The sequence below is a fragment of the Moschus berezovskii genome, chromosome 21 (assembly GCF_049115385.1).
Source record: "Moschus berezovskii isolate FMDL1 chromosome 21, NW_MosBer_1.0, whole genome shotgun sequence".
NCBI lineage: Eukaryota > Metazoa > Chordata > Mammalia > Artiodactyla > Moschidae > Moschus > Moschus berezovskii.
This window is the reverse complement of record NC_142480.1, coordinates 960,466-986,863: the sequence shown is the minus strand read 5'-3', so window position 1 is coordinate 986,863 and position 26,398 is coordinate 960,466. Positions and strand designations below refer to the sequence as shown.

At 57.7% G+C, this 26,398-nt stretch overlaps 1 protein-coding gene and 1 pseudogene across 1 annotated transcript in view; one reads left to right on the top strand and one right to left on the bottom strand.

Moving 5' to 3' along the window:
• AHNAK2 (AHNAK nucleoprotein 2) overlaps positions 1-23,688 on the bottom strand; it is a 33,393-nt gene extending 9,705 nt beyond the window's left edge. Inside the window, 6 exon segments of the mRNA XM_088829864.1 lie at positions 70-254; positions 530-680; positions 3,405-3,488; positions 4,063-4,161; positions 4,280-4,338; positions 23,531-23,688. Of these exon segments, the coding sequence (XP_088685990.1) occupies positions 70-254; positions 530-680; positions 3,405-3,488; positions 4,063-4,161; positions 4,280-4,338; positions 23,531-23,585 (633 nt within the window). The 5' untranslated portion in view covers positions 23,586-23,688.
• On the top strand, positions 8,823-10,022 carry LOC148774463 (uncharacterized; annotated as a pseudogene).
• Positions 23,689-26,398: the final 2,710 nt, after the last annotated feature.

Sequence of the window (26,398 nt, the reverse complement as noted above, 5' to 3'; positions counted from 1 at the left end):
GCCCTGGGCTCTGGGGACTGGAAGGGGCGGGCAGGAGCCAGCAGGGGCCCTGCAGGCCGGGGCGCTCACCTGCTCCTCGCCGACCCTCGGGCTGGGCTCAGCACTGCCAGGTGCATCGTCCTTGGCAGCTCCGGCAGGAAGCTTCCGTCTGATTTTGAACTGAACCTTGTAGGGCTCTGAGTACTGAAGGATTTTGAGAGCATCTTCGTACTTAATGTTGTCAAAGAATATGGTTGCGCTGAGCAGTTGATCCCCTGGACAAAGACAGAGTGGCCTGGCGCCTTAGTGGCCCCGCCCTCCGGGGCCTCGTGGGAGGGGCCCACATGGGGTGTGAGTGGAAGGCTGCCCGCCCCTTCCGTTTACCGAGCCCCGGGTGGATAGGAGCCCCTCATTTTCAGGCAGAGCGCTCAGCACAGAGAGTGGCCCCAGCCTGGACACGAATGAGAGGTCTCCAGGGGTCACCCTGCGTCCACGGGGGCCTGTCCCAGTGGGGAGGGACCATGGGGAACTGCGGACGGGCCCGTGGTACCTTCTCTCAGGCTGAAGAGCTTGGCAGCTGACGAGTCCTTCAGCACTTGCTTGACAAAGATCCCCTGGTCCCCACCGCCCGTGACACTGTAGCCGCTGGCTCCAGCCTCCACCTCCGTCTTCAAGGTCACTTCTGTCACATCCTGCGTGGACTGAGCAAAAGCACAGCAGGGCCTTAGTGAGCATGCGCCTGTCCCACCACGGGTGTAGGTGCTGGGGGCTGCCTACCCTGAAGCCCGGGGACCCCAGACAACACCTGGGCCACAGTGCCCGGCTCTGGAGGAGGCCAGTGGCTGCCACCTCTGCTGATAGCAGCCTCCCCTGGTCCCTGTCCCCGCCTGCCAGGGCTCAGGAGCACCTGCCCCGGCTGTCCAGGCCCAGCAGGGCTTGCTGTGCAGAGGAAGAGGCTACGCTCGCACATGGCCAAGCCTTTCTCCATGGGCTCCTGGTTCATCATCACCCTCATTCCCAGTACCAATCACTTACAGGTGATACTCAGCGGGTACTCAGACCAAGGAGGGTCATTTGTTGTTGCTGATCAATCGCTCAGTCCTGTCCGACTCTGCGACCCCATGGACTGCAGCACACCAGGCCTCCCTGTCCATCACCAACTCCCCGAGCTTGCTCAAACTAATGTCCATCGAGGCAGTGATGCCATCCAGCCATCTCATCCTCTGTCGTCCCCTTCTCCTGCCTTCAATCTTTCCCAGCATTAGGGTTTTTTCAGATGAGTCAATTCTTTGCATCTGGTGGCCAAAGTATTGGAGTTTCAGCTTCAGCATCAGTCCTTCCAATGAATATTCAGGACTGATTTCCTTTAGGATGGACTGGTTGGATCTCCTTGCAGTCCAAGGGACTCTCAAGAGTCTTCTCCAACACCAGAGTTCAAGAGCATCCATTCTTCAGTGGTCAACCTTTTTTATTGTCCAGCTCGCACATCCATCCATGACTATTGGAAAAACCATAGCTTTGACTATACAGACTTTGTTGGCAAAGGAATATCTCTGCTTTTTAATATGCCGTCTAGGTTAGTCATAGCTTTTCTTCTAAGGAGCAAGCGTCTTTTAATTTCACGGCTGCAGTCACCATCTGCAGTGATTTTGGAGCCCCCCAAAATAAAGCAGCCACTGTTTCCATTGTTTCCCCACATATTTGTCATGAAGTGATGGGACTGGAAGCCATGATCTTTGTTTTTAGAACGTTGAGTTTTAAGCCAGCTTTTTCACTGTCCTCTTTCAATTTCATCAAGAGGCTCTTTAGTTCTTCTTTGCTTTCTGCCATTAAGGGGGGCATCATCTGCATATCTGAGGTTATTGATATTTCTCCCCACAATCTAAGTTAAATAAGCAGGGCGACAATATACAGCCTTGATGTACTCCTTTCCCAATTTGAAACCCGTTCATAATTCCATGCCTGGTTCTAACCGTTGCTTCTTGACCTGCATACAGGTTTCTCAGGAGGCACATAAGAAGGTCTGGTATTCCCATCGCTTTAAAATTTTCCACAGTTTGTTGTGGTCCACGTGGTCAAAGGCTTTGGCATAGTCAATAAAGCAGAAGTAGATAGTTTTCTGGAGTTTTCTTGCTTTTTCGCTGCTCCAACAGATGTTGACAATTTGAACTCTGGTTCCTCTGCCTTTTCTAAATCCAGCTTGAACATCTGGAGGTTCTCAGTTAACACATGCTGTTGAAGCCTGGCTTGGAGAATTTTGAGCATTACTTTGCTAGCGTGTGAGATGAGTGCAATTGTGCAGTAGTTTGAGCATTCTTTGGCATTGCCCTTGTTTGGGATTGGAATGAAGACTGACCTTTTCCAGTCCTGTGGCCACTGCTGAGTTTTCCAAATTTGCTGGCATATTGAGTGCCAGCATCATCTTTTAGGATTTGCAATAACTCAACCGGAATACCATCACCTCCACTAGTTTGCTCATAATAATGCTTCCTAAGGTCCACCTGACCTCACACTCCAGGATGTCTGGCTCTAGATGAGTGATCACACCACAGTCATTATCTGGGTCTTTAAGATCTTTTTTGTATAGTTCTTCTGTGTATTTTTGCCACCTCTTCTTAATATCCTCTGCTTCTGTTAGGTCCATACCATTTTTGTCCTTCATTGTGCCTATCTTGGCATGAAATATTCCCTTGGTATCTCTAATTTTCTTGAAGAGATCTCTAGTCTTTCCCATTCTATTGCTTTCCTCTATTTTTTTGCATTGTTCGCTTAAAAAGGCTTTCTTATCTCTCCTTGCTATTCTTTGGAACTCTGCATTCAGATGGGTGTATCTTTCCTTTTCTCCTTTGCCTTTAGCTTCTTCTTTACTCAGCTATTTATAAGGCCTCCTCAAGCAACCATTTTGCTTTTTTGCGTTTCTTTTTTGGGGATGGTTTTGATCACCAGCTCCTGTACAATGCCCATGAGAATGCCAAAAAAGGCATGACTGGCCTGAGCTCAGACATGATGGATCCTTGGGGTCTGGGAGAGCCCTGGGATTGCTGGCCTTGGGGAGGGCACTGTCAGTGACAGAACAGGCTGCCAGGCGGTGTTTGCCTGGCTCCCCAGGAGCCGATAGAACCCAGCTCCTCCTGTGGCCTTGGCTGCAGCAGGCAGTGGCCAGAGCCCCTGCACAGGTGGGAACACAGGGTCTACCTGGTCAGTGGTCTGGACCCTGCCTCCCAAGTTTTGGGAGGCCTGGACCAGCATCCCGGAGCACCGCCCCCTGGCCTGATGAAGGAGGTGGCACACCCTTCCCCAAAGCACGGGGGCCTCTTCCAGCTTTCCTGTTCCTCGACATCTCGCTCTAGCCCTGGCTTCCCAGACTGGAGCCTCTGTCAGGGGCCAGCCCACGCCCACCCCAATGTCCACTCCCGCATGCCCACCTCCAGGTGGCTCATCCTGGAAAGTGTCCGCGAGTCCCCTGAGTCCCGCTTCCACCAGGACCTCCGCCTCCTCGGCGCGTCTTCCTGCAGCAGCAACAAACAGCGGGGTGACCTACCCTGCCCCAGCCCAGGGGACAGGAGGCACTCGGGGAGGCCCAGACACCCGAACCTGCCTAGAACCTGCAGGGTGCAGCTGTGTGCAAGCAGAGCCAGGCTCCTCTGGGGGGAAGGCGGCTCTGGGCCTCGACGCTTCCCACAGGGCCCAGCCCCGATGTCCACAGGTAGAGGGGACAGAAAAGAAGCAGCACCAGAGCAAAGCCTTTTAGGGAACCCACCACTGCTGGCTCTCCGCAGCCATCTCCAGAGGGGGCCGCAGAGACCGTGTCTGTGTCTCCTCGCCAGAGAGCCGTGTGTGCACATGTCCTGTGCCCCATCGCACACGGGGGCATGAGATCTCTTCCCCACCTGTACACGTGTGCCATCTCTACTGTGTCTTGGCTGGCTGAAGGGAGGGCCCCAGGGCAAGGCAGAGGAGTCAGAGGAGACAGCTGAGCAGACACAGCTGTCCACACGGGGCGATCCAGAGGCGATGTGGCCACCGGTGCCTCTCCCAGCTGAGCCCTCCCTCTGCCTGTGCGTGTCCGTCCAGGGGTCTTACCGGGAGTCTGAAGCCAGCACCCTCAGTCACACACTCGTAGACGGGCGAGGAGCCCTGTGGCCGGGGACGGATGAGCTCGGGCCCTGGCCCCGTAGTCACCTGGTGGGAGGAGAGAAGCTCAGGCTACCCTCAGCCACTCGGCTCTGCTCAAGTCCAGGAAGGGACCGGGGTGCGGGGGATGCTGGAGCGCGCACGTGCCCTCCCAGACCTCACTTACCGAGCGCTCCTCCTCGGATTCTGCATCTGGCTCTCCAGGCTGTAACTGCCGACCGGACACTGCAGAGAGAGGGCTGAGTCAGTGGTGCCTTGCTGGTGGGTGGAGCAGATGGTGGGGCTGGGGGCAGGGGCCCAGGAGAGGCTGTGGACACACGGGGGGGAAGCCCTGGACTCTGGGTCTGGGAGCACAGGCCAAGGTCAGGGGAGGACCCACAGCCACTGAGCTGAGGGCCGCAAGACGGGGTCTAACAGCGGTGAGCCGGGACGGGGTGCACGGATCCAGCAGGTGAACCTCAGACTCAACAAAGCAAGTTACTAAACACACACACAAAACAGTGATGGCAACCCTGACAAGGAATCAGAACCCAGAGTTACTACAATATGGAAAGAACAGTGTCCAGCACTCAACACAAACGTATATGACGTGCGATGAGACAAGAAAGTACGACCCTCAGTGAGGAACAAAACAGCTCACGGAACCTGTCTTTGAACGCCCTCAGATGCTGCATTTGGCACAGGCTCAAAGCAAGATTCACAAATTTGTTCAGAGAAGTAAAGCAGAACATGTGGGAAGAATTAAGGAAAAATATGATGACCATGGCTTGATGGAGAATGTCATAAAGAAACAGAAACTTTTTTTGTTTAAATTGGAATTTCTGGAGTTGAAAATTTATTGGAGAGACTCCATAGCAGAGCTGAGATGATAGAGGAAGAAAAAACCTGGTAGATTAGGGGAACCCCCGGGTGGTCCAGTGATCAGGACTCGGCACTTTCACCGCTAGGGCCCAGGTTCAAACCCTGGTCAGGGAACTAAGATCCTGCAAGCTCTGTGGTGCAGTCAGAAAAAACAACCACAACAAAAACACTTGTATATTAATAGAAATTAGTCAATTTAACCACTCTAATGGCAGAAAGGGAAGAAGAACTAAAGAAGCTCATGATAGGGGTGAAAGAGGAGAGTCAAAGCTGGCTTAAAACTCAACATTAAAAAAACTAAGATCACGGCATCTGGTCCCATCACTTCATGGCAAAACAAGGGGGAACAGTACAAGCAGTGATAGATTTTATTTTCCTGGGCTTCAGAATCACTGCAGACGGTGACCACATCCATGAAATAAAAGACACTTGCTCCTTGAAAGAAGAACCATGACAACCCTAAATAGTGTATTGAAAAGCAGAGACATCACTTTGCTGACAAAGGTCCGTACAGTCAAAGCTATGGTTTTTCCAGTAGTCGTGTACAGATGTGAGAGTTGGACCATAAAGAAGGCTGACAGCCAAAGAATTGATGCTTTTGAACTGTGATGCAGGAGAAGGCTGTTAAGAGTCCTTGGACAGCAAGGAGATCCAACAAGTCCATCCTAAAGAAAATCAACCCTGAATATTCATTGGAAGGATTAATGCCAAGGCTGAAGCTCCAATACTTTGGCCACCTGGCGCGAAGAGCCAGCTCAAAGGAAAAGACCCTGACGCTGGGGAAGACTGACGACAGAAAGGAGAAGGGGGCGACAGAGGGTGAGACGGTTGGACGGCATCAGAGACTCAATGGACACGGGTTTGAACAAACTCCGAGAAACAGTGGAGGACAGGTTATGGCCTGCGCACCAAATCCGTCCTGCCGCTCGTTTTGCAACTGGAGTTTTGCTGGATCACAGTCATGCTCACTCATTTACGTGTTGTCTACAGCTCCTGCTGAGCCACAGCCACGGAGCTGCAAGAAAGATCACATGGCCTGCGAAGCTGGCGTGCTGCTGTCCATGGGATCACAAGGTGTTGGACATGACTTGGCGACTGAACAGCAAAAACCAGTGTAAATAACAAGGGGGTAAGGATTGAAGGAAAATGAACAGAGCCTCAGAGACCCACGGGATGACATTACGAACGCCAATTATGCGTAGCTGAAGTCTCAGAAGGAAAAAGAGAGGCAGAAAAAGATTTTTGAGAGAATAATGGCTGAAAACAATCTACAGATCTCAGAAGCTCAACAAACCCGAGTAGGATAAACAGAAAGGGATCCAGACCTAGACAATCACATCAAAATGTTCAGAAGAAAGACACAATTTTGAAAACAAGGAAAAGTGGCCCATCATATTTAACGGTACAACAATGCAATTACCATCCGAGACCATGGAAGCCAGGAAAAAGCGGAATAGACTCAAATTGCTAAAAGAGAAATGCTGTCAGACATGAACTGTATCTCCAGTGAAGCATCCTTCAAAAATAAAGCCATCTGCAAAGGGACAAAGACAAAGGGAGTTCACAGCAAGTCTTCCTGGAAGAGATGCTGAAGGAACCGGCATTGGATACTCCCCATTTCTACAGAAAGAAATGAAGAATGCAGAAAATGGTCACTGTGTGGGCAAATGTAACAGACTCAGCAGAGATATCTTTCCAGTGAGTCGCCTGTAAATACACCTCACTCGTCTTTCGACTTCTTTAAAAGATATAAGATCACATAAAGCAGGCTTTGCAGACTTCTCTTGGGGCAGGTCACACAGCACATATTTCAGGCTGCGCAGGCCATGTGATCTTTCTTGCAGCTCCGTGGCTGTGGCTCAGCAGGAGCTGTAGACAACACGTAAATGAATGGGCATGACTGTGATCCAACAAAACTCCAGCTGGAAAACGAGCGGCAGGACGGACTTGGTGCGCAGGCCATAATCCGGCAACATCCCATATAAGGTGGCAATTATACAGTCATATTGTTGGGATCATGATACATATAGATGTAATATACGTGGCAATAACAGCAAAACAGAAGGGGAGGGATAGATGTTGGATCAGTGTCTATATTTTAGCAGAATTGAGTAACTGCGAGGGACTACCAGTGGGAGTAGGCTCGGGCTACAGACAGGCTCCAGAGAACTGGGGGTGATTGGAATGCTCTAGAACTGGACAGGGTGATAGCTGCACAGCTCTGCATAGTTACTGAAACGACTGAATCATGCATTTCCAATGGGTGAGGTTTATGGTATGCAAATTACACCTTAGCAGACCTGTAAAAGGTAATTAACTGTATAAAACAAAACATAGAACATATGTAGGAGTAACGCATATGACAGCTATAATATGAAGGAAGGAGTGGGGGTAATGGAAGTTCTTACTGTAAAGTTCTCACATCATACATGAGGAAGTTTAATGTAATTGGAAGACACGCTGTGATAATAAAAAATACGTGGTATAAACCACGAAGCAGCCATTAAGATGAAAAAGATGTGCAGCTAATGAGCCAACAGCAGAAATGAAATACAAGACTAAAAATATGTTTGCAAAATACACATTAATATAAATGACAAAATAATAGAATATACATATATGTATGCACAATGCATATGAGTGTATTGCTGTATATACACACGTAGAATAATTTGCATATACAGGAATGTATATAATTGTATGTATAATGTGTATAATTTACATTAATTACATTAATATAATCATACATGTGTGTGTATAATTTACATGAATATTTGTCTAGTATATAATTAATTATACACATTTAACTTGGACTGCAAGGAGACCCAACCAGTCCATTCAAAAGGAGATCAGTCCTGGGTGTTCATCGGAAGGACTGATGCTAAAGCTGAAACTCCAATACTTTGGCCACCGCATGCGACGAGTTGACTCACTGGAAAAGACTCTGATGCTGGGAGGGATTGGAGGGTGGGAGGAGACGGGGACAACAGAGAATGAGATGGCTGGATGGCATCACCAACTCGATGGACATGAGTTTGAGTGAACTCCGGGAGCTGGTGATGGACAGGGAGGCCTGCCGTGCTGTGATTCATGGGGTCGCGGAGAGTCGGACACGACTGAACGACTGAACTGAACTGAATGTATAAATATATATCAATTTATAAATATAAACTTTATGCTTATATACGTAATGTATCTTATTAAGCAATTATATACATGTGTATGTGTGCATGCTAAGTTGCTTCAGTCGTGTCTGACTCAAACCGTATGGACTACAGCCCACCAGGCTCCTCTGTCCATGGGATTCTCCAGGCAAGAACACTGGAGCAGGTTGCTGCACCCTCCTCCAGGGGATCTTCCCGACCCAGGGATCGAACCCAGGTCTCTTACGTCTAGCCTGCATTGGCAGGTTCTACCACTAGTGCCACCTGGGAAGCTATGTGTATATATTTAAGTAACTCTAAAACATGGTAAGGGATGAAGGGGAGAGGAGCAAAGGATGGATTGAATAAAATTAGAAGGCAACTAGCAAGATGGCAGGATTCAAGCCGCCCATATTGACAATATATTAAATATAAAGGGACTTAAAATTCCAATCAAAAAGGTAGAGATTGTCAGATGAAATTTAAAAACCAACCCTGAAAACAGACAGAGAGAGGCATTTGTTCAGAGAAGCTGGACCGTTTAGGAGGTTGGAGGAAGAGGAACCAGCTGCTTGCTATGGAGTCCTCAGAATCCATTTGGCTTCACCTACTCCTCCAATTTAGGGTTTTGATTGGCCTGCCTAGCGCTTGGATTGGCTGTGAGTGAGATCCCGAGAAAGGCTCCCAGTGACTGAGCTGTTGAGCATGGAGCCCCTGGAGTCGGTGACATTTGAAGATGTAGCCGTTGACTTCACCCAGGAAGAGTGGAGCCTGCTAGACAAGTCCCAGAAAAACCTGTTCAGAAATGTGATGCTGGAAACTGTCACCCACCTGGTCTCTGTAGGCTATCAGATCAGCAAATCAGATGTGATTTTCCAATTGGAACAAGGGAAAGAGCTGTGGACTGAAGCAGCAGGAGACCTCCAAGGTCAGAGTCCAGGCAGTGAAAGTCTCTTTAGATAACAAGAAATGATATTAATGCAAAGTGTCTACTGGAAGCACACATTCCCAACCAGGACAATGCAGGTTTCTCACCCACAAGGGGATCCTACTGGATGCACTGATTTGAGAGATGAAGTTACTCCTACATCTTCACTTCAATATTCAATAGTTCCCTTCAGAAGCAAAAATAATGTCAGCAAACAGCATGGAAAATCACTTAGTCAAGGGTCATTCCTCAATGGACAGGGTCACATTCACACTAGACGTAAATCGTGTGAATGTGCTCTGTGTGGGAAAGTTTTTAATAGATGCTCTAGCCTTAGCAGACATAAGATGATTCACACTGGAGAGAAATCATTCAAATGTCAATTGTGTGGGAAAGTCTTCAATCAAAGATTCTCCCTGAAAGTACATGAGAAAACTCACACAGGAGAGAAGCCCTATGAATGTCATCAGTGTGGAAAAGCCTTTAGTAGATGTGCTAGCCTCAGGAGACACAGCATGATTCACACTGGAGAGAAACCATTCAAATGTCATCTGTGTGGGAAAGTCTTCAATCAAAATTCCTCCTTGAAACAATATGAGAGAACTCACACAGGATAGAAGAGATATGAATGTCATCAGTGCGGCAAAGCCTTTCTTCAAAGCTCTGGCCTTAGTTCACATGAGAAAGTCCACACTGGAGAGAAGCCACATGTATGTCTTGAGTGTGGGAAGGCCTTTACTCATAGTTCGGGGCTTCACGTGCACAAAAGAATCCACATTAGAGAGAAACCACATGTATGCTGTGTGTGTAGGAAGGCCTTCAATAAATATGCTAAGCTGAGGGAACATGAGAGAACCCACAGTGGAGAGAAGCCCTATGAATGTCAGCTCTGTGGAGAACACTTCACTCGTGCCTCTTCCCTTAGACGACACGAGAGAACCCAGCACAGGAAAGAAAACCAGGAGGACCCTCAGTAGACGTTCTAATCTGAGGTGATATAATCAATATGGAGGTTCCTTCAAGCATTGCACTGTGCAGTCCAGACAGGCACTGCCTGTGGATGTGGATCCACATGGGTGCTATCTCTGTGACTAAGCCTTTAGTCATTAGTCTGACCTTGCGTAACTTAACAAAACTCACTCTACAAACACAATATGGGTGTTTCCAGCAACAGCCCCCAACTCTAAAGACCTCAGAGGACATGAGCAGAGGACAAACAACCCCTACTGCTTCTTTGATAACTATTGATCAATGTGAACCAACTCCACTGAAACTGTGCTAACTGTTGACAACCACTCAGCTGATGTGCACAAGAAACCTGGAGAAAAACGTAAACACAAGAACAAAGATGAAGACTCTTGAAAGATACCAAAGTAGGTTGAGCAACACCAAAGCATACTTTTAAATAATTCATCCTAGAGAAGTTATTTCATGGAAAGGTATGAGAAATTCTTTCTCCATAGAGCAACCCCTGTGGCTCACACATGCTCAGCCTTTAGAACACACTCTCAGGGTCATGACAGAGGGAAGACTTCAGGGATCACTTTCATTTCTCAGTCAACATTAAATTCTCACACTGAGGATGCAGGAATCCTCAAATCAAACGTGAATCTACAGCTAGATTTCATATCAGAAAAAAAAAAATGATACCGTGTGGGAGGGGGAATCCTAAAAGGATCCTGTAACACAGACAGGCAGTTTGTGACTGGGGGAAATACCTCTTCATGAAAATGTGGTATCAAACGGAGAGTGAAGTGACCCAGCAACATGCAATGTAGGGTTTTGTAAAATTAAAGTCTGTCCAAAAAAGTCATAGTTGAAAATATTCAAACAATAAAGTCTGTGGCTAAAGGAAAAAATAAATAAATAAAAATAAAAACCAACCCTGATTACATGCTATCTAGGCAAAATGGACTATAAATAACAAGTGAAGTGAAAGTCGCTCAATCGTGTCTGACCCTTTGCAACCCCACGGACTATACAGTCCATGGAATTCTCCAGGCCAGAATACTGGAGTGGTTAGCCTTTCCCTTCTCCAGGAGATCTTCCCAACCCAGGGATTCAACCCAGGTCTCCCGTATTGCAGGCAGATTCTTTACCAGCTGGGCCACCAGGGAAGCCAACTATATTGGAGTGGGTAGCCTATCCCTGCTCCAGCGGATCTTCCCGACCCAGGAATCAACCCAGGGTCTCCTGCATTGCAGGCAGATTCTTTACCAGCTGAGCTGTCAGGGAAGCCCTTAAATGGAGAAGACAAGACAAGGGGTGTGCAGCGTGCGTGGTCGGTCACTTCAGGCATTTCTGACTCTTTGAGACCCCATGGACTGTAGCCCACCAGGCTTCTCTATCCATGGGGGTCCTCCAGCCAAGAACACTGCAGTGAGTTACCATTTCCTTCTCCAGGGCATCTTCCCAACCCAGGGATGGAACAGATGTCTCCTGCATTGGCAGGCAGGTTCTTTACCAATAGTACCACAAGACAAGAAAAGAAAAATATCTAATCATTTCAAAATAATAATCATGTTTTAAAACTAATCATTTCATAATAATAATAAAGGGCACAATTCATCAAAAAAAAAATTTTCGTCTGCATACACCTAATAACAGAGGCAAAAACACTGAAGTGAAAACTGGCAAAACTGAAAGGAGAAATAAACCGATCCACACCGAAGACAGAGCTGCAGCACTCTGCTCAGCGCTCGACGGCCTCACAAAAAGAAACAGGAGAGAACTGGCCCGCCCGTCACCCAGCAGGCCGCAGGGACACCAACGGGGGCAGAGCACACGCCCCTCTTCACTGAGGCGGACCATACGCCGGGCCATTTAAATGTCTCAATGGATTTACAATAATTTAAGCCATTTAAAGCCAGCTAGGTATTTTCTCTGACCCCCAACAGAGCCAAGTCGGTATGATACAAACACAAATATCAATGGAAAAGAATGGAAAGTCTACAAGGGTCCCACGCTTTGTAAGATCAATTGATTTTTGACAAAGCAGCCAAAATATTCCAATAGAAAGTTAACAGTCTTTTCAACAGCAGTGCTGGGACAAGTGGATATGTATTTGGGGGGAAAAAAATACCTGGACGCTCACTTCATAGCATGTGTGAAAATTAAGTCAAAATGAATCACAGAGGTAAATGTAAAACTTACAACTGCCAGGCACCAGCGATGGAATTCCTCTGGGAGGGGGCAGACCAGCTGGGGAGAGGCCTCAGGAGGGGGTTAGGAGTGATGGTTACATCGTGTGTCCACTTTGGGAGAAGGCATTTAGCTACACACGGACGACTCGTACCTTTCCCCAAAATATGTTTCAATTCTACATAAAATTGAAATGAGAAAATTATAAACTGTATGCCAATAAACTTGAAACTGCAGTGGGATTGGACATATTCCTGGAGACACACGGGCCAGCATCACTCAGGAGAAACTGGCTATGCAAAGTCGTGTGATGATTCAGCGATCAAAACCCCTCCTTAAAACCGGTTCACCAGCGCCTACAGGCCCAGCGCCCCATGAATTGTATTCAAGATTCCAGGAGAAGCGGCCCTGGATCTTATGGACTCTGGCCGGGCTCAGAGAACCCTCCCTGGTTGAGCCCGCACTGCTGGTGAGGAGGTGACACCTGCCAACCCGAGTTCCCACCGACCCCCGCCAGCAGGGCTTGGAGCAGGCGGGGACTCCTGTCCCACGGGCCAGTCCCCAGCGGGTCCCTGTCCCCATGGAGCCCGCGGGGGAAGCCCAGGCCTGCGGGGACTGCGGCTGTGGCGGCTCTTCTCTGGCCAACTTGCCGTGTGACCTGAGCAAGCCTGTCCCACACAGCCTTGACTTCCCCGGATGTCAGAGAGCTACTATGCCCACGGAGAACAAGAGCTATGTGGAGGTGGGGGCGCGGCGGGGAGGTGCAGAGCCAGTCCCGGCGGATTCCGGCCACCCGCGGGAAGGGGACACCCGGGTCTGCTCCCCGCCGAGCCCGCTGCCCTGCGAAGCCAGGGGCGAGGGTGGCGGACCCCGCACCGTCCAGCCACAGTCTCCCTTCCCGTCCTGCCCATCCCCAAAGTGGGTGCGCTGGGTGAGCGCCCGGGAATCGGAGGCCGGGGGAGGAGGAGCCACTGGCCGAGGCGCTCAGCCCGCGGACCGCGTGGGGGCCGGACGCGGCGGGGGAAGGCCAAGGGTGGCCGCACCCCGGCCCCGGCCTGTACGGGGGCGGCCTCCCGCTCCCCGTGCCCGGCGCTCCAGGCTGGGGCGCCGGCTGAGAGGCTGGGAGCTGCGCGGACCCGCCCAGGAAAGCAGCCCAGCCGCCCCCAGCCCGCATCCTTCTCTGAGTCACAGCAAAACAAGGCCGGGACCGCCCTCCGTGCCGGGCTGGCAGGCGTGTCCCTGGGGGCGTGGGCAGCGGCCCGCCCAGACCAGGATCGCGGCAGCGGGAGGTGGGGGACCCCAGGCGGTGTGCAGCCAGGCCATGGGCTGGGCACGGTGGTGCAAGGCCCTGAAGTCAGGTGGGGATCCCCCAGGCCCCGAGAAGCTGTACCCCCAGACCTGCTCCCAGGGAGGCTGGAGGCTGAAAGGAAAGGCCAGGGAGAACCTGAGGGCCTGGGAACCTGGGGGCAGGGAGGCTCAGCCCGCCCAGCTTGGGCTGGACCAGCACCCCTCCTGCTGCTGAGGCCCCAGCCGGCCCAGTCCCACCCTCACAATAACCCTTCGGGTGCCAGAGCCTTATACCTAAGGTAGGAACCAAAAGTGGGGGCTCAGGGAGGCAAGCACAGGCCGAGCCCAAGGTCAGGCCGGTGGGAAGGTGCAGGGCTGTGGTTGTAAGCTCTGGGTCCCTCTGCACCCCTTAAGGCAGAACCCCAGGCTGGCTGGAGCCCAACCCAGAGACAAAACAGGAAGGAGGAAATCCTGCCTGCCCCAGGGCCAGGCGGCCAGCAGCCCTGCCAGCCTCGGACGTGCCCCCACGGAGGGAAGAGGAGGCCTCCTTGTAGCCCTAAGCTCTGTCCTGCCAGTCCCCGTGTTCTGTGGGCCCCCCGCACCCTGAGTGCACGCGAGGAGTCCCGGCAGCCAGCCTGACCCAGCCGTGGCCCTGCAGAAAGCCCAGACCCAGGAGTTGCCTGGAATAACGACTGATAACATAAAGTCACCAAAGCCCACTTTGCAGAGGAGGATGTGGAGGTGATTCGCTGAGCCAGGCCCAGCTGGTCCGGCTGCTGGCACCTGCTGCCTCGCCCAACGCCCGTCCCCTCCTCCCCAGGGCTCAGGCCCGGCCATGGCCCCAGCACCCCGGTCGGGCTACATACGCACCCTAACTAGTCCACGGCCTCAAACGCTACCTACTGGGGGACTTGGGGGGTAGGGGGTGGACACCACATCATCAGAAAAGCTTCGCTCCCAAGAATGGCAGTCCTCTGGGGTGGGGCCTCCAGGAAGCATCTGCGGAGCCGGCAGAGCCAAGGAGCAGCCCAAAGCTGGCTGGGGGACAGCTGCAGAAAGGCGGCGCTCACCCGGATGACTTCCCCACACTCACCTTGTCCTTGGGGCCCCGGACTAACCTGGGGACTCTCCTGCCAGCCCCAGCCAGGGGGCGTTCTTAGGGGGCCCAGCGTAGGACCACTCACGAGCGCAGCAGGTTTGCCTAAACAGAACCCAGGTGTGCATGTGACTGACCGCCCCGGGAGCCCAGCTCCAGCCTCCAGGTGGGCCGGGTATGGGGCGAGTTTACTCCGGCAGCAGTCAGACCGGAGACTGTCAGTGCAAGGGGAAGGAGAGTAGCCAGCAGCAGGGCCCTTGAGAGTGGCCTGAGTGTCCACCCCGGGATGCCTGTGTGTGTTCACAAGCCTGGGGGCGTGTGTTCATGGGGTCTTCATGCTCGTGTCGGGGGTGTGTGTGGACAGTGTGCACAGCCCCAGATGAGCCCCCGGCCAACCCAGGCTCCCTCCACGGGAGGCGCTGCCCTCGGGCTGGGGGCCCAGTGCCCACAGGGGTGCCTGGGACACCCCGCCTCACCCCACCCCGGAACGTCAGGAGGAAAGGGCCGAGCGCGGCTGACTAGTCATGAGACCTCCAGACTTTCTGAAGCAACGCCCACATGTGGCTGAGGGCCCACCCTGCCTCCCCGGTATTTCTCAAGAGAAGTCTGCTGCCCGGGACGGCAGCCTGGGCTTCGTCTCTGTCTGCAGGAAGGCCCCAGTCCCCCTGGCCCACGGCCACCTCCACTGCAGCCCCGGCTGTCTGCCTGGCCCACCAACACCGGCACCCTCCCCAGACCTTCGGAGCTGGGCTCCAGACCAGCCCTCTCTCCCAGCCTCTGCCCTTTTCATAGGCAGCTTCCTCTGCCATCTCACCATCCAGCTTGGCCACCTTGTCATCATCCCTGGCCAGTGCCTGGTCCCTGGAACATTCCCACCAACACTGGCATGCAGTAGGTGCATAATAAATGCTAGAGCGGGACTAGGTGGGTATAGGAAGGCACAGTGGGTCCCGCCCAGCCTGAGGGTACGGCGGGACCTCAGGGGCAGCAAGTGAGCACAGTGCGTCTCCTGCTGCACCTGGACACTCGGAGGCCTGCAGGCGGCTCCCAGGCCACCAGCTGCACGGGCCTGGCAGCAGAAAGCAGTGTCCTGACCCTCCCGTCCACCCCAGCAGGCCCAGCAGGCCCGTGTCTGTGTCCAGGCTGAAGGGCCAGCACCTGGATGCCCGGCGCTGTGTGACCCTGGGACGCTGCTGCAGGCCCCCATGGCCCGCCCAGCACCTGCAGATAAGCTTGGCTGAAGCACCCTTCCCTCCCCCAAGCCCCTAGTGCATCAAAGCAGGGTCACCTGAAGGACCCGCCCTCGGCCACACAGCCCAGCTGGGGGCCTGCCTTTTCTGGGACTGAAACGGCCATGCTGACCACGGTGATCCTTGGCCACCAGGACCTGACCAGCCTGCCCCTCCAGCATCAGCTGGGCTGGAGGAGGGCAGACTCAGGGAGATGGCAATGGAGATGCCCAGCCCAGCTCTGCCACCCCCACCAGAATTCCCCCCTCCACCCTGCAGGGGTGGCGGGGCACCCCAGGACTGAGCCCAGGAAGAAGGCAGGGGGCAGAGGGTGGGTACCGAAGACAGCTCAGCTGCTTACCGAGGCCGACGTCCTCTCAACTTGCCCCGAAGTGAAGATCCAGACTCCCAGCTCCCTGGATCTGTCCTCCCAGCTCCTCCCCTGCACACCACGCCCTCAGGCCCCGCCCTCAGGCCCCCTTCCCAGGCCGACCCAGAGTCAGCCAAGACCCCTCCCTGACCAGAGGGGCTGGGCGGAACCCCTCACAGGCCCCCACAGCTGGGCCAGGCCCCTCCCGCTCAGTTTCAGGAGCAGGGGGGCCCCCTGCCCCTCCCCCAGAGTGCCCCCCCAGTCAGAGCAGCTGACTGGGGGAGGAAACACCAGCCCGCTCAGGGATGCGGTGAGTCATTGCCACCGCCCTGCCCAGGCCTGGCCCAGCCCAGTCCAGTCCTGCTGTGTGGACAGACAGGCAGGTGGACAGACTTGCTGTCACACAGGACCATCCAGGCAGGCTGGGCACCGGCCTGGGCCAGAGGCTGGGGGGCTGGCAGGCTGCAGTGCCAGGGAGGGACGTGTAGGCACAGCCTGCAGGGTGGACGGAGGCCCTTCCGGGACGGACTAGGATGGCTCCTTCTTGGCAGGGCAGCGCCTCACGGCCCCTCAGGCTCTGATGAGAACCCCCACCCAGGGCACAGCCAGCCTCTTCCACAACCAAGGCCACAAAGGTGAGAGCAGGGCCAGACAGAGCCTGTCCATGGCCTGGGTCAGTGACCTTGGGGAAGGTGGCCTTGGCCACTGCCCCCCGCCCAAGCCCCTCAAGGGCAGCCTGACCCTGGCCACCTTCTAGCCCTTTCAGCCAAAACCCAGCGCCCAAAGTTCCAGGGCACCTGACAAGCTAGCAGGGCGTGGTGGTCCCTGGAACCAGCAATTGTCCCCAGCCCTCCACAGCCGTTGGACTTAAGCGGCTGAGCAGCACCTGCGGAAGCCCACCCGCTCCCTGGAGCCCGCCTGCCCGGCCGGCCAGCTCCTACTGCCTCAGCTTCCGCCCCCCATGACTCCCTGCCCCCGGGGACCCCTGAGGGGGCGGGAGGACGGGACTTTAGCTGCCAAGCCCCGCCCTGAGCCGGGGCAGACCTAGCAGGCCCCGGCAGGCCTGCAGACTGTACTACCTGCTGGGCCCCAGGGCCGCCCCGCCCTGCGCCCCACAGTCCTGGGGGCGGGGCCCCACTGGCTGCGGGCACCTGCACCCCACAAGCAGGCTGGAGCAGGCCGGCACCGCTGAGGGGTCCAGCCAGGGGTTCAAGGGCAGTGAGGGGTCAGGCCCAGTCCTAGGAGGGGTCAGCCTGCTGAGGGGGTGATGGCAGGGATGGCCCCGGCCGCTGAGAAGGCTCCAGCCAGCTTGAGGCAGCTGGCACTGCCCGGGACATGGGTGAGAGGCCGCAAGGGGGACCGGCACGCAGGCCGCTCCTGCCCGCCCCTCACCCCACAAAAACCTAGCGGTCGTAAACGACACTGGTTGCGGGAGAGGAAAAGCAGCTCGGATTGCGGGCCCGCGAGCACACCTAGTCCACCGGCCCACACGGTTCTCACTGGCGGACGCTTTGTTTCCTGCCTGGCGCCCCACCAGGCTGCTGCTTCCCCTACACCGGGCAGGGCCAGGTGGGCTGACTCAGCTGGAAGGAGGGCCGGGTGCTGGCACAGAGCAGTGCACCCCGCTGCCTCCCTGCCAGAGCCGGGGTGCCCCATGCCAGTCAAGCCACCCCCACCACCTGCCCTGCCCTGGACCATCGTGAAAGTGTGGCCAGCCTCCCCGCCAGAGCAGCCTGAGCCCCTCTGCAGTGCCGTCTGCAGGCTGGGCCTCCTCCAGCCTCACTGTCCTGCCCTCACGAAAGGCCCTCCCAGACTCCAGCATGGGCACTTGCTGCTTGCTTGGCCCCAGCCCCCTTCCAGCGTGGACCCTGGTCTGTCCCCCAGTGGCCAGCGCCCGCTGCCCCTGGGAGGTGGGCGCCAGCTGGAGTGCTGGAAGCAAAGGGAGGGAGCTATCTGGAGGGGCAGGGCCCTGAGTCAGCACTGCTGTAACCCAGTCGGAGCGAGGGTCCAGGGGCTGCCCTGCACCCCGCCTCTGGACTGGCATCCATTCCGAGGTGTGTGCCTGGCCCCCCAGCAGACAAGCACGCTGAGTGGGGACCTGCCATCACCTTGGCGCCCAGGGACCCTGCCTGCCAGTCCCCTGGCTCCAGGTGGCCAGGCAGACACAGGGCCAGCGGAAGGGCCCGTGGGCACCTCCAGGCCTGGATGCAGGCTGCCTGGCACGTGTCCGCAGACCCCTGCCACCCAGACTCCGAGCTTTTCCTCGGAGGCCCCGTGGGAAGGGGTGGGGCAGGGCCAGGATCAGCTGAGAGCGAGTCAGCTGGTGAGGAGGTTGAGTGCGAGTGTGCCCTCCGGGGGGCGTGTCACAGAGGAGCCCGCGGGTGGGCCTGCCTCCCAGGAGCGAGGCCTGCCCTGGGTTGCGGGGAGCTGCCCCGAGGGGGGCCGCAGCCAAGCGCCCAGTGGGAGGCCATCTCCTTCCCGCCTGAACTGGGCCTGGCAAGGTTGGTGGCTCCTGGGCACAAGGGCATCAGCCAGGGTCAAGGGCGGTGTGGAGGAGGCCACTGGGACCAGTGCGGGCGGCCCACCATCAGCTTGCGGTGGGAGGCCACTCAGGGCTTGAGCCCCAACCACAGAAGCCTTGCCCTGGCCCACCGGGGCCTGACCTCCAAGGCCGCCTACCCGCACCCAGCGTGGACGGTGGGGCTGAGCCGCCGTGACGGGGGCCCAGACGCAGACACCCACCGCAGGCGTCCCGGCCCCGGCCCGCCCCGCTCTGTGCTCCGGCCGTCCTCTTGGCGGTGGGCACCCACCAGTGCTATGTCCAGGCAGGAGCCCAGCTGGGATCCTTCCCAACCATCTAAGGCACTGGGGAGCTAGCCTCTGCCGGCGGCACCAGGGGGCCCACCCTGGGCGTGATGCCCCAGCCCAGTCCCTCCCACAGGGCTCTCGGGGGAGGGGGCCCAGCACGGCCCCTCGCCCTCCTGTGCACACACGGGGGACCCTCCAGCCCCCCAGGCAAGCAGTGGGCTCGGGAGTGCCACCGCCCCACCCCTCCCCGCCCTGGGCCCTCAGGCCTCCTGGGCCCGGCTCCATCTTTCCATTTTAGAAAGTGCTTCTGACTATTAAATATTTACCCCAGTGAGGTGGACCTTTAGCTCCAGCAGCCTGTGCCCCAAAATAAGAAACACCAGGGAAACTGGAGGGAGGGGGCCTGGCGATGCCCCTGAGGCTCCTGGAGCGACCAGGCCTGGCCAAGAGTGGGGAGGGGCTCTGCGAGGGTGTCCCGTGCACAGCCTCTCCTCTGCCCTCAGCTCCTCCTGCACCCTGCTGGGCCTCATCCCTTCCCATGGGACCTACCCTGAAACCCTCTGGGGCTCCTAGCGGCCCTTGGAACACGGCCCTTCCTCCTAACAGCCTTAATCCCTGCCCCACCCCAGACCCACCCCGTTAAGCTGCTTGCTGCTCCCCATCGACATGCTCTCCAGGCTCTCCCCATCAGGCAGCCCTTCCTCCTGGAAACCCTCCCTGACTTCCCTGTGGGCTGAGGGTGCTCTGGTGGCAGAAGTCCTACCTGTCTCCTCTTTGCTCAATAAACACCCCTGCTCCCCAACCTGTGGACACCTGAGGCCCGGGGCCCCTGGGATGCACAGAGGGATGGACGGAGCAGTCCTGAGAACAGGGCTGCCCCCTCCTGGCCCTGCAGTGCAGGAGGTGCGGGTTTGATCCCTGCGTCAGGAAGATCCCCTGGAGGAGGAAATGGCGACCCGCTCCTGGAGGCTTGCCTGGAGAACCTCATGGACAGAGGAGGCTGGGGGGCTACAGTCCAGGAGGCTTGCCTGGAGAACCTCAGGGACAGAGGAGGCTGGGGGGCTACAGTCCACGATGTTTCAAAAATCGGACACGATTTAGCGACTACACCACCACCTCCTGCTCCCAACCAGGCAGAGGACCAAGCCAGGGAAATCTGGGCTTTTCACCCCTGAAGTGGGTGGTGAGGGCCCCAGATGGCCCAGGCCCCACTCCCCTGTCTGGGGTTCTCCTCCCTGGCACCTCCATTTCCCCATCCCCAGGCAAACCAGCCCCAGGCTGGACCTAAAACACAGAGCCTTTCAGCAAAGCAGTCACAGAAGATCCAGAGACGGTCAGAGTCTGAAGGAGAACAATCCAGGGGGCTTCCTGGAAGAGGCAGCTCCTGGCTGGGCCCGAATGGAAGCGCTTAGCCAGAGGGAAGAAGGGCATCACCGCATTCCTGCCACAGGCCCAGCCACGGTGAGCCCCAGGTGGAGCGGGTGCATAGCGGGAAGCAGGTGGGTTGGGGGCACTGGACCCTCCTGTCCACACCTGGGCCCTGCCCCACTTCCTGAGGGGCCTTGGGGCAGGAACCAGGCTGTCCAGCTTGTCTCCCCACAAGAGGTAGGGGTGTCGTCAGGGACACACACACAGGCCATCACCAGGGGTGGCTTTCAGAATCTCATTAAAGTGCCAGGAGGGTCCAGACCCCCACCCAGGATGACCGCCCCCGTCTCCATCTCGGTGCCTGTCCCTGTGTGCCCCTGCCTGGGGGCGCAGAGCAGCACCAGAGCCTGGGGCACGGCTGCTCTGGCCCCGTAGAGGCCACAGAGGCTCCCCGCTGGCCTCGCTGCTCTGAGACCCCGTGGGCCCGTTTCCACCGGTGCGGAGAACCAGGCAAAGCTGCCCATTCAGACTGCTCACGGGGGCAGCCCTGAGCCTTCCTGGCCAGACCTCTCTACCCTGCCTGGGCCTGAGCAGCCGTGGTCACTCCCGTTCACAGATCTGAGACGCAGCCCAGACCCCAGAGCCCAGGGCTGTGCAGGGGCCATCAGAAGGGACGCCTGACACCACACGGCACTCCCAAAGGCCCCTGGTCTTTTTGCACCTGGGGCTCTCTGGTCCTTGTGGGGGCTTCTAAGGGGGGCTGTGGGAGGGGCCACAAACCAAGCCAGGGGTTGAAGGGCAGAGGCCCAGCCCGGGAGCTGGGGCTTCCCAGGTGGCTCAGTGGTAAAGAATCCACCCGACAACTCAGGAGCTGTAGGAGACCTAGGTTTGATCCCTGGGTTGGGAAGATACCCTGGAGGAGGAAATGGCAATCCACTCCAGTATTCTCGCTTGGAGAATCCCATGGACAGAGGAGTCTGGTGGGCTTCAGCCCATAGCGTTGCAGAGTGGGACGCGACTGAGCATGCCGGCACGTCGGTGGTCTAGCTGCCCAGGACCCAGCTCTGCCTCAGGAAGGAACCAGCTATCCCTGGGAGAGGAAGGCGGGGAGGTGGGGGGAGCACCCCAGTGACGTGGTTGGTGCCTGCAGAAAGGCAGTGCACCCAGGAGGAGCAGGGGGGTCCCCAGGAAGACAGTAGTGGGGCAGGGGTGTGTGAGTGAAAGTCACTCAGCCACATCCAACTCTTAGGGGCCCCATGGACTGTAGCCCGCCAGGCTCCTCTGTCCATGGGATTCTCCAGGCAAGGATACTGGAGTGAGTGAGTGTTACTGGCCGTGCTCACAGTAAAGCTGGGCGGATCCCGGTGCTTGTGTGTTCCCAACACAGCCACCAGAGGGCAGCCTCCGCGTGCAGGTTGGGCCTGACACAGCTCCCATCCCCTGGCTGGGGCACAGGCTCTGAGACGGGCCTTCAGAGAACCTGGAGAGGCTGATCCAGGAGGGAAGCTTTGGAATGGGCAGAAAGACAAGGGACGGGGAGGGTCTGCCCGCCTCTGGACTGCTAGGGGGGAACTGCAGCAGGACGATGCCTGCACTGAAGCGCTAAGCGTGCGTGTTCTCAGGCCTCCTCCGAAGCATGGAGAGGGTCTGAGAATCTGCACATTGGACACAACTCGCAGGGCCTCTGAGCCAGCAAGTCTTGCTCCCTAAGAGGGGTTGGTTTTTCCGGCTGTACACAAGGAGGAACTGCCCCAGAGGCCAAAGAAGCACAGGTCAAAGTAAGAATGAGGGCCTCAGCTGGGGAGGGGCTCTCAGCACAGGCCTCTGTGAGACAGGAGGGTGGATGAGATGGCCGGAGACCCTGCAGCTTAGGCGTCCCCAGGCAGCCCGTGAGCGAGGAGGAGGCCTGTGGGAGGCAGAGCAATGGCCCCGTGTCCTTTGGGCCTTCTGTCCCTGTGATGCAGAGGAGTTCCAGAGGTGTGGGCTGGGCCCACTGCCATCAGGAGGAGGGGGCTGGGAGCCCGTCATCCTCCCGTTGGCCATCCAGGGAGAACTGGCGTGGGATTCTCGCCTGGGCAAGGGAAACCCACATAGGAGGTGAGCTGGGCTTCAGTGCCAGCCAGACCAATGGACAATAGGAGGGACCACGGCGACTCCTGTTGCAGCTGCAGGGGTACCCCACCCTCTCAGCATTAGCACTGCCATCATCACCACCATCAAGCTTGCCTCCCCAGGGAGTGGGGTTTCGCCTGTGCTGATGCAGTGTGGCCCCAGCCCTCTTTGCCGCAGCTGGCCAGGTGTCCTGGGTGTGGCCAGGCTGCAGCATGACTGACCCTGAGCTGGAAGGACTGTTCCTGCCCCACCCCACCGTGCCCTCCATGCTGCTGAGACACCCAGGCCCTGAAACTAGGCCCAGCGCAGGGACAGACAGAAGACAGACAGACTGAGCACCCGGTTCTCATCCTGTGGCCAGAGGCACAGAGGGAGGCCCTATCCCTTGCCCAGCACTGGGGGACCCTGTGCCTGAGCTCTGATCTCACTCAGGCCCCTCACCAAGTCCCAGACCTCAGCCACCACCTAGTGACCCAGCACACAACAGCCACATGCTGGACCCGGCCCAGCCTGGCCCCACAGTTCTGGACTGAAGCCAGGAACCTTAACTCCTGGTCAACCTAGGCTGGTCTCCCCAAAACAGATCAGAGGGCAGTCCTGGAGGCGGTTCCCCGCCATCTGGTGATTCAAGGCAGTCTCACTCCACACACACGTGGAGCCCTCCCCAGGCGGCTGCCTCCAGGGACAGCACGAAGTCCCAGAGGGCTACAGCACGGGCACAGCGCAGAGAGGGAGGGGCAGACAGGACAGTGAGGTTCAGAGAGGCGAGGAGCGACAGAAGAGTAGGGAAGAGTCGGCGACCCGGGGAACAAAGTGAGCAGCAGGGACAGACAGGGGAGGCCGACGGACAGGGACAGGTAAGAGGGGACGCGCAGGAGCAGAGAGGCAGCGGTCCGAGCAGCCCCCGAGGCGCAGAGACTCGCTCGAGACCGCGGGCTGGTCCCAGAGGCGCCCCCACCCCGGCCGGCGCCGCAGCCCGCCCGCACTGCGTGCCCCAGGGCCCTCCCGGCGCGCGCCCGGCGGGGAGCCCACCCGCCCCGAGGGGAGCGGGCTGCAGGCAGGGAGGAGGCGCACCGCTGCCGGGGGCTCCGGGCCAGGTGGGCAGCATCACGTGGAAGCAGTCGCACATCTTGGCGGCCGGGCGGTGCGGGCCCGCGGCAGCCCGTCGCGTCCAGTCGCAGGTCCCGGCTCCGGCGCGCGGGAGGCCCGGGGCCCGGGCGAGGGCCGCGCTCTGCCTCCGCAGCCCCGCGCCGCAGCTGGCGGCCGGCAGCAGACTGCGGGAAGAGCAGGCGCCCCCAGCCCCGCCACCGCCCGGGCCCCGCCCCGGCCCGCCCAGCCCGAGCACGGCCGCCGGGGAGCGAGCGCGGGTGGGGCCGCCGTCCTCATTCAGCCCATTGGCTGCGGCCCGCGAGGCCCCGCCCCCTTGGCGACAACGGCCCGCCCCCGCCCGGCGGGGAGCCAGTCCGAGCCAGGCCCCGCCCCCCAAGGCCCCGCCCCGCCCGGCCCCGGCCGGCCCCGCCCCCAGGTCCGGCCCTGCGGGTTTCCCACCTCCAGCCCGACACCCCGCGCCGGCCCCGCCCCGCGCCCTCAGAGGACCTTTCAGGGTGTTGACTTTGGGCTTCTGCCAGCCAGGGGTCCCGGGACGCTGCGCCAGACTCTTGGACTGGACCTGCTCGCCGCATTCTTGTCTCTCAGTCTGGGGATTGACACTGCAGTCGCACACTGGGGAGCGGGGCACCCTGGACGAGGGCCTAGGGGTAGTGGGGGTCCAGGGAGGCCATGGCCTGCGACCTGACCCCACTAGACCTGCCCTGGGGGCTCCCGGTCTGGAGGTGTGCGCTGGCAGAGGTAGCATGGTGCAACGGTGTAAGTGGGCGGGGAGCGGGCCTGGAAAGCTCCGCGCGGACAGCCTAAGCTCAGACTTCAGGAGCAGGGCAGAGGGTTCTGGACTGAAGCGGCCCTGGAGTGTGTGTGCCGAGAATGAGTAAGAGGGCAGATGCTGGCTCACACTGCCCAAGCCGAGGCTCAGCGCGCCTAGGGGCAGGGGCAGCAGGAAGATTACCAGGTGGCCAGGGGTTGTCCCATGGGGTGCACTGCTGGAAGGCAGGGGCCCTGAAGGAGGGTGGGGGCTGGACCGGGGTGGGGGTGTGATGAGGGAGAAGGATCCTTAAGCGGGCAGAGGGGACCCGGTGAAGACTCGCTTGGGTGGCATGTCTTGGGGCAAGGGCAGGGGGTGGGGAGGCCCAGGAAAGATGTTTCCGTGGAAGTAGGGATTAGCTGAGGCTCAGCCTTGTGCAGACCCAGGAAAGGCCCCTTGGGGCATGTGGGTCTCCTGGGGTGGGGGCGTGGAGCCTGGGCCTGAGCAGACCCAGGAGAGCACGGCCACGTTCCCAGGGGCCGCCCTGGCCTGGGGCCAGCGGGGCCAGGACAGGTGAGACACACGGCAACTTTTCCTGAGGCAGAACGAGGCCAGGCTGAAACGGGAGACCCAACTGCACAGACACACAGACTTGATATAGGCACACAAACACACAGAGACAAACATAGGCTACAGACACACAGACCCTCGCAGGTGGGATGACACACACTTACAGCAGTACCCAGACACAGGCCTGCTGGATCTATCCTCATGCACTCGGAGACAGGCACCACCCGCCACCGCACCCTGCACACACACAGATGCTTGGGAGCGCGCCCAAAGACACGCACGCACTCGGGACCCCATGCCCAGATGAGCACGACAGGAGCAGACACACGCAGGGGCATGCACACACAGGCCACACGATGCAGTGCTGGGCTCACTTGGGGGGCACACAGCCTGCCAGGCCCAGGTGAGATGCCTCGTGGGATGACTCATGCCTGGTGTTCCCGTTAGCCAGGCTGCAGCCGGGCAGCCTTCCAGCAGTGGGTCAGATGGACGCGATCATCATTGCCGGGAAGAGGCCTTGGCAGCTTCCAGCCTCTTGAGCCTGTGGCACGATGGGGCACTGCCGTGTCCTTCAGGTGGGGACACTGGGGCTTGGGCCTCACCCCTTCTGCCCTGATGTCTTCTCTTGGGTCAGCAGCACTCCCCGGGGGCCAGAGACCCTGCCCTGCTGTGTCCAGATGGGAATCAGTCACTCGTGGGCACAGGGAGAGAGCTGTGTGTTCCTGGGTGTGCTTGGCGCCTGCTTGGGCCTGTCGGGGGTCTCAGCCGGCCTGTCCTCTGTGTGTTTGACTCTGGCCTTGGGGGCCCGGGAACAAGCAGCCATCTGCAATCAGCGTGTGCTCTCTGTCCCTCTGCCCCTCGGATAAGTCATGATCCTAGGACCGCGTCCAGCTGCAATGGCCTCGGCCCGTGTGACACATCCTGATGGTCTAGCATGCTGCACACAGGGCTGTGGGGGGGGAGGTTGGAGCCTTGGGTGGGGAGGCCGGGGGGCTCCCCACGAAAGCAGAGGCCAGGGGGAGGGGGTCTCATGTGGCTACTGAAGGAGAGTGGAGGTGGGCACCGCTGGCCTCTGCCAGGGCAGTCCCTGTGCATTTGGGTGCCCCCTGGGAATCCTGAATGTTCATTGGAAGGACTGATGCTGAGGCTGAAGCTCCGGTATTTTCACCCGATGTGAAAAGCTGACTCATTGTGAAAGACCCTGATGCTGGGAAAGATGAAGGCAGGAGGAGAAGGGGACGACAGAGGACGAGATGGTTGGATGGCTTCACCGATTTGATGGACACGAGTTTGAGCAAACTCTGGGAGGGACAGGGAAGCCTGGTGTGCTGCAGCCCATGGGGTCGCAAAGAGTCGGACACAGCTGAGCAACTGAACTGACGGAATCCTGGCTGGCCGAGGCCTGGGAGGAGCTGCAGCAGGGACCCTCCCTGGGACCACTTCTGCCCTTGGCCTTGGTGAGGGCTGAGCAGCCTGACATTGTCCTGCTGGGGGCTGGCTGGCTCTGCAGCCAG